General features: G+C 34.9%; 1 protein-coding gene across 1 annotated transcript; it reads right to left on the bottom strand.

Moving 5' to 3' along the window:
* Positions 1–3,531: 3,531 nt before the first annotated feature.
* LOC108373905 (calponin homology domain-containing protein DDB_G0272472-like) lies at positions 3,532–5,313 on the bottom strand. Its single transcript, XM_017629841.1, has one exon. It carries the CDS (start codon positions 5,311–5,313, stop codon positions 3,532–3,534), a length of 1,782 nt encoding a protein of 593 aa, XP_017485330.1.
* Positions 5,314–8,433: the final 3,120 nt, after the last annotated feature.

The raw sequence follows: 8,433 nt of genomic DNA, 5'->3' as shown, positions 1-8,433 counted from the left end.
CCTATTCGAAAACCTAAAAAAATGTCAAAATGTTAGTCAGAGTTATAATCAGTGCGTGTGCCAAATTTCATTTAAATCCGTTCAGCCGTTTCTGAGTTGAGAGAAGTCTCGCTTGTTTCGTTTTTTATTTTTTTGATTTTAAATCACCCTGTACAGGTAAAAAAGTTTCCCATCTTAATGCCGAGCTAGTTAATTTGACGTCTCATTTTTGAAATTCGAAAGAACTGTGCCAAGTTGGTGTTAGCCATATATAATTCTTATCATTGGTTTGAGTTACAAAAAAAAACATCATTGTGACGTAATGCCCTCCACAGCGAAAAACTCAACTGTCGCCCCAACACCACCTAGTTAAATACACCTTGAACTGTGCAGATCTGATGTGTGCTTCATAAAAAATGCCTTCGAGCATTATATAAATAAATATATGCATAGCTGGATACAAATCACTTTTCGTGTAGGTGGCAATCCTAATCGAAAGTATTTTCAATCAATCCTAATCCTAATCAAAAGTATCAACTCTTGTATACTTTCCCAATAATTTACTTATTTTAATTTTTGTCGAATTACAAGAAACCTTATACATTTATCTTATAGAATTGATTTTAAAAATGGCAGGCTAGATCAGAAGAGCATACAATTTATTTCGAACAGAAAAAGAACTTAATTCAAAATCGTATACTGCAGAGTTTGTTCTCCGGTTAGACGTTAAATATCGAAAAAAAAACAACTCATTTGAAACAGCAGAAAAATTGGTTGAGGCATATCCATGGTCCTCCGTTCATAAAATTCTAATTCATGGATCTGAAGTAATTCATCCTGCTTTTTTATCTAGAGGTGAGTTGTCTGAAGAGGCAGCCGAAGCCACGAATAAAAATTATAAGCTGTTTACGCGCAAAAATACCAAAAAGATATCACATAATGTAACTAATGTCGATCTACCAAACAGATCTCTACTTTAAGATTTTTTTCGGACGAAAGTAATCAGCTCTTAAAACTGCCAATTCAAATGTTGTTGGTATAGAAAGGCTTACGGAAAGCTGTAGATTAGCATCTCGCCGTACGTTAATGAAGCTGTTGATTTTTGTGAACTCGATAGTCTTTTTATCAGTTGCATTTCCATAAGACTTATCAACTAGTTGAATAATTGCTGAGGCGAAATCCTTACACTATCATTACCTTTCTGGCAGCGATTACGCAATTTTATCATTAACTAGATCGCTCACTCACCCACTTTGCTGAGTGTATAAAATTTCTATGTGCTACATTGGGTGTAATTTATTTTAATTAAACTCAAACATACTTCAAATATGCGAAAATCAGGAGACTTAAAATTTTTGAAATATGTTCAAAATATTTTAAAACTAAAACTGTCTTGAACCTCTCTCTTGTGTTTAGAAATGAAGCCATTTCAAAATCATTTCGATTGATACCCATATTGTAATACCTCATTGAAATGATTGAAAATTTTGAATTTGAATTTTCAAACATAAGTCCCTGCTATACATATGTATGTTGCTTAGAAATAAAGCCTTTGCAAGACTCTTCGGATCAAAACCTAGATTGTAATAACTTAATAAACTTATAATTGTATTTGAAGTTATAGTTAAAACGGGTGGCAACCCTCTTCAAAAACCTCAGAAAAACTCTACATTTTTAAGCTGAACATTTCTAATTTAAACTCGACTTTTAAAACAGGTGGCAACCCTCTATTAAATCCCTCTTGTCTGCCGTCCATATTGTGATACATATTCCAATTATCAAATTCCTGTAATTCCAGAAGAATTTTTTTATTTTTCAAACAGGTGGCAACCCTCCTACATGTGGTTTAGAACTAAAACCCTTATCAAAACCCTTTCAATTGATACCCATATTGTAGTAATTCATTTAAACTAAATGAATTTAATTTTTGTACAACACCTCAGTAATATTTTAAATGTTCAATCTGAAGGCTTCTTAGCAATCTTTCATTTGACACCCATATATATTAATTTTTCAGATAAGTGGCAACCCTTTCCAGAATGAGTCTCCTCTGATCCATTTTGTAATATAATTTTCAAATAAATAATTCCCTTAATTCAAGTCGAATTTGATTTTTCAAACAGGTGGGAGCCCTCCTCCATGAGTATGGAATTGATTTTATATACATAAATGTATCTATACCAAGTTCCTGTACTCTATCAAAATATTTTCTGAGATATGATATGCGGTATGAAAATTCCGTTATATGGGAAGTGCTACGCCTCCTCGTACAATCGAGTTTAAATCTATCCTATATTTTAAGTTAGGCTAAATGGCACCAGTGTACAAAATTTAATGGGAATCGGTTGAGTAGTTAAAGCGGGAAAGCGTAACAAATGAAGAAACTCACTTTCGGACTTATAATATTATATAATATAATATATAATATAATATAATATAATGTAATATAATATATAAGCCTTCCACTTGGGCTTAAATTAAACTAGAATTCTCGACAACTCTCCCTGGAAATACCAACTGAGCACCTTGACTTGATGGTTACTTATGTAATTTGTTGAATAGCAAAAACTGATTTTGGCGAAGTTTGAGTACCTATTGAGCAATTAAACAAAAGGCGGTAGAATCTTCCACTTAGGCCTAAATTAAGGACTGAACTTTCAACTACAATCCCTAAAAAAACACCATCCCTGAACCTTGCCCCTTAGGTCACTTATAGTCATTTATTGAACAGCAAAAACGGATTTTGGCACAATTTTCTCTCTTCCAATAGCACAATATTCCAGTATTTTGTTGTTGTTCAATAAATGACTATATGTGACCATCAAAACAAGGTGAATGAATAGAATTTTCAGGCATCAAGTGGACGGTTCTATTACCTTTTATTTTTCTACTTTATTTATTTATTTTTTATTTTATTTACTCTGACCACGTTTTTCTCAAAATCTAAAGCTGATGGAAACTTTATACTTACAGATTCGTAATCAGTACAAAAAAGTCGATAAAAAAAAAAAAATATGAAGGCTAGCTTTATGAGCTATTTTAGTGTGATTATTTAGCTAATCTTGTTTTGTATATTTAATGTTTATTATTTCTTTTTTTTTATAAAAGTGTAGTTCATTATCTAGCAAACGCCATGCAGTCCATGTTTCAAACGTTTAAAAAAAAAATGGAAAATTCGAATAACTTGCATAAAAATGTAGAGTTTTTAGCTAAAGTTATTACAGTATGCAATTTTGTAGTCCGTTAAATTTTAGTATAAAGTTGAAATTTTTAAGTACCCAGGGCTTACCGTTAATTTTTTGCAAATGTTTTTGTTGAAGGTGTTGCTTATTTGCTTCATATACAAAGATTTTCTACCTACATACACGGTCGCACAAATAATTATGAATGCTTTTAGTAGGAATTACAACTCGCATCCAATAAGGGAATAAAAAAAAGCGGTGAGAAAAGATTGCCGATAGTATCGCGATAGTGACCACCACCATTCATCGATAGTGGTGACAAATTAAAACTATCGATACTATCGATAGTGCCATCGATAGTTTTGCAGCTCTACTCTGTGTAGTCAGCGCGCCGTTCCAAAGCACGCATAATCGCCTCATAGCTATTTCTTTTCCAAACGGGAATATCCAGCCAAATCTCCGCCGCAAATCCTTTCAAATTTAAAATTAACATAGTGACTTTGTCTTCCACGCTCCAGTTACTTGCTGTTGCCGCCTTCTCAAATTGCAGCTTAAACGACTTGAAAGGAATACTTCTACCGTCAAACGATGGACAAATCGTTGAAACAATCGGACGATTCAAGTGTAGCTGATGAAGAAAATCTTTCAACTCATCTAGCTTGGTCTCAATTTTATCCTGTCTCTCTTTAATTTTCTCCTTATCATCTTCTACGATATTATCCTGGCATGTTTGGATTTTTTCCTTTTTCCCCTTAACATATTCTGTGGTGTTCTCCTGTTTCTCTTCGATCCTCTCCTTATCTTGATGGAGACAATCTTTCAATTCATCTAGCTTCGTCTCGGTTTTATCCTGTCTCTCTTTAAATACCAGCGAGGAGACCTGTTCTGCTAACAATATTACACGCGATTCCTGCGCTTGCAGCTGGGATGAAATCTGTGCCAACTGAGAATCCATTTTAACCGATAATATGCTGATATCCATATGCTGAGATGAACAAGAAGCATTTTCTTTTTCAGACTGTAATTCGCCGCCACGATCTTTCAACTGGAGTACCTCGGTTTCGATTGTATTCGTTTTCTCCGTATCCTTTTCTTCGATGCTACCGTCCCTTTCTTTGAGTTTCGCGCTAAATCTGACTAAATTGTCTTGAAGCTGTGTAATTTTTGCATCCAGCGACGATGAAAACTGTGACATGTGTGCTGCCTGCTGCGATGACGATTGTGAGAATAGTTGCGACGATACCTGTGATGACAGCTGCAATACACGGGATTCCTGTGCTTCCATTCGCGCCNTCCTGTCCTTATCTTGATGGAGACAATCTTTCAATTCATCTAGCTTCGTCTCGGTTTTATCCTGTCTCTCTTTAAATACCAGCGAGGAGACCTGTTCTGCTAACAATATTACACGCGATTCCTGCGCTTGCAGCTGGGATGAAATCTGTGCCAACTGAGAATCCATTTTAACCGATAATATGCTGATATCCATATGCTGAGATGAACAAGAAGCATTTTCTTTTTCTTTAGTTTTGGTAAAACTCGCCGAAGAAACTGGACGAGCAGACTGTAATTCGCCGCCACGATCTTTCAACTGGAGTACCTCGGTTTCGATTGTATTCGTTTTCTCCATATCCTTTTCTTCGATGCTACCGTCCCTTTCTTTGAGTTTCGCGCTAAATCTGACTAAATTGTCTTGAAGCTGTGTAATCTTTGCATCCAGCGACGATGAAAACTGTGACATGTGTGCTGCCTGCTGCGATGACGATTGTGAGAATACTTGCGACGATACCTGTGATGACAACTGCAATACACGGGATTCCTGTGCTTCCATTCGCGATGATATACGTGATTCTAGTGCGTCCATTCGCGATGATATACGTGATTCCTGCGCTTCCATCTGCGCTGATATACGTGATTCCTGCGCTTCCATCTGTGCTGACGTACGTGATTCTAGTGCGTCCATTCGCGATGATATACGTGATTCCTGCGCTTCCATCTGTGCTGATATACGTGATTCCTGCGCTTGTAGCTGAGATGAAATCTGTGCCATCTGCGATTCTATTCCAGCAAATAATATGCCAATATCCATACTCTTGGATGGAAGTCTTATTCCTCCAAATCGATGGCTTCTGCGACCGTATCCACTGGCAACCATTATTCTAATTCTGTTTTGATTCGGGACGTTGGATAAAATTCGCTGTATGAATTTATCAAATTTTGTCGACGACTTCTTTACTTATCCCTAATTTCTATGACTGGATAAAATGCACAGAATTGCTGCAGTTTTTTGCTTTATTGCTCTTCAGTTATTTTACTGTTCAATAAATATTTGTTTCACTTGAACTTCACTCGATAGCTCGCTGTTTACAACTGATTCCCTGCCGACGGTTGTATCGCATTTATACATACATACATATATGCATACACCTACCTGTGCCTGAAAGAATAATATGGTTTATATTTTCCGTTACCTGCGCCATATATGTATGCAGTTAATGGAAAGTATCGTTTGGAAATTTGCAGAAACTGTCCATCATTGTATGCTGATGGTTTGGACAAAACTAACCCAATCAACACAACGAATTCGCCTCGAATACGAGACGAGCTCGTTTTCTCCGATGGAACTATCGAGACGATACTTCGCGGCGATAGATCGGTGAATTCGAATTCGTATGATAGTCACCTATCGTTACTAGTTTTTCGAATCGTTGGTGTTTCGAGAAATGTTTTCTTTTTTTTTTAATTTTTTGAATCGTTGGAGATTCTATAATTTTTATTTTTCAAATCGCTGGCGTTTCGATTTTTCCACTCGAGCTTTCAGCTCGCTGGTTGCTTGAGATTGTAATTTTTTTCGACCCAAGTTTTATAGGATTCAAAAAACTAGCTATCTGAAATTAATTCTATAATGTAAATGAAAAAAGTTAAAAAATGTGCGAAAATTATGAATTATTAATAAATTTATTAAAAATGTGAATCCTTATTTGATTTTTAACAGCATAAATAAACAGCAATTTTTGTTATACATACATATTAGATTTGGCCGGCACCGTGTTTCTTGTAATTTGATTTTTTCTTTAGCCGGAATTAGATTGGAAGAATTTCTTGGATACTTCATCCACTTTTGGATGTTAATTGCACTGCAGCTGAAATATAATAAAGTGGAGTTAAAATTAATAATTTATTCGCTTAAGACCCTGGGTGCCTTCCTATATATACATTAGTGAATGGTATCGGAGCCATTTATGTCATTACCCACGCCAAGCAAAGGTGCCCTTATACTCTCAGAAGAAATTCTGCTAAATATATTTCCCTCAATACATGAGATATTGGTAATAGTTACCAAATCTTGTTTAGAAAAAAATTTATTTAGGTGACTCTTATCTGAGTGTATGAGCACTCATAAATTATTTTCTTGATTGTGCCCCGAAGACGATGCAAGAAAAAAATTCTTCGAGAAAACTGGTTTACTCGAGCTCGCCTCGAATTCGAAACGAGCCCAAAAAAAATATATTCGAGAAGTTTATTTTCTCGAATTCGATACGATGGCGCCCTCGTTTTTGTGTTTATTGGGAAAGTGTTGATGCGTGTACATATGTATGTGTGTGTGTTTTGTATCTCTTACTATCTTGTGAATTTTGCGTACTTCTTATAACTAAAGGATATGCATATCAGCCATTCAACAAGCAAAATTGTAAGAAAAGAAAAGTCACATTAACATCCAGATTGCGATGAATATTGAGAAAAGGCAGCCCATTGTGTGCTCCTTCTCGGCCCATGCCTGCACATTAGCCTGCGCCTTAGTTGCATGGAGAAAATTTTTTGTTAAGCTACAAAGCAAGATTGCAATTTTCTAGGAATTCAGAAGTTAAATTTTAGCCAAGTAAATTTAGATCAAATTGATACGAAGAAAAAAATTTGTAGTAGCGAACTTTCGATGCAGTTTACTTCTATTTGACACATAGGTTATGGATCCACAGTCTCGCCCCTAAATTTCATACCGGAACAATTTTTTTTTTGGGGATTTTTGCGATTTGCAAGCTTATTTTGAATTTTTCCTAAAAAACGGTTGTATACAAACTTGTAGAGAATTTAATTTCTCACATTTTTTATATACAAACGTAAAAAAAAAATCATATTTTTTCGTAAATAATTAGCAAAAAGAGCGAAAAGTTTTTGCATTGTCACAGTTTTCGCCATTTTTTCACAATTTCTGATAAAAATGCATAGCATATTCATATGCCGAAGTTGTAGGGAACTTTTCTCTTTTAGTGTCGGGTTGTCCGGTGGCATAAAATTTGTAAAGCAAAATCTAATTAACGGTTAGTTTAGTTGAATTATTTTGCAAAACTATGAATTAATAGGGGAGCGAAGGGTAAAAAAATTTATGTAGAAAAAACGGAAATCTAAATTTTTGTTAATTTTTTTAATGGATAACATAGCCCAAAAAAAANAAAAAAATAAAAAAAAAAAAAAAAAAAAAAAAAAATGTTATGGCAAGTGTTAAAGCTGTTTTTGATAGATTTTTTTTTTCGTGTTGATTACGAATCCGTAAGCATAAAGTTTCCATCAGCTCTAGGTTTTGAAAAAAAAAACCGAGGTCGAAGTGTCAAAAAATCGCGGTTTTTGTAATATTTTAGAAGCGCTAGCAAAGAAAGAAAAGGTGATAGAACCTTCCTAGCTTAAACTAAACCTAGATCTCTCAACTAGTTACTATCTCTGAAGAGAGATCTTAAAATATTTTTTTTCATTATTATCTGAACCTAAATGATGGTTGAGCTTGTATAGGCATCTGAACCTTCCACAAACTATCCATAACTTGCATCTTTGTAGGTACAAACGCCGTATGTATGTACGTATATTTTGGTGTATTTAAGTGTGCACATACGTACATATGTTGCACACATCACCGGCATATTGTCCCACGCATTGATGTAAAGAAAGAAATTAAACGTTTAGGTAAGGAAAAGCAAGCCATGCGACTCAAGGACACTTATCACTTGGCTAAGAGATGCTTGAGTCCACGATTTGTGGTTTACGTTTATGTGCGCAGCCAAAAATACGAAATATTTATGTATGCATTGTATTTTAAATTTTTAATATGGGATGCGACCTTGGACAGTGTCTGGATGCGTGTTGGTGTTTAATGGAAGTATTTTTTGTACAGTAGATTAGTTATTTAGGTATTTATGTAGATTTTAGAATCTTAGTATAAATAAAGACGGCTACTCTGTAAGCGATGTGATTCTCTAGTAGAAACTCGATCGTGTCATTTCAT

Source organism: Rhagoletis zephyria, unplaced genomic scaffold, assembly GCF_001687245.7.
Source record: "Rhagoletis zephyria isolate East Lansing unplaced genomic scaffold, Rhagoletis_zephyria_1.1 Rzeph_scaffold_07130, whole genome shotgun sequence".
NCBI lineage: Eukaryota > Metazoa > Arthropoda > Insecta > Diptera > Tephritidae > Rhagoletis > Rhagoletis zephyria.
This window is presented reverse-complemented; position numbering and strand designations above follow the sequence as displayed.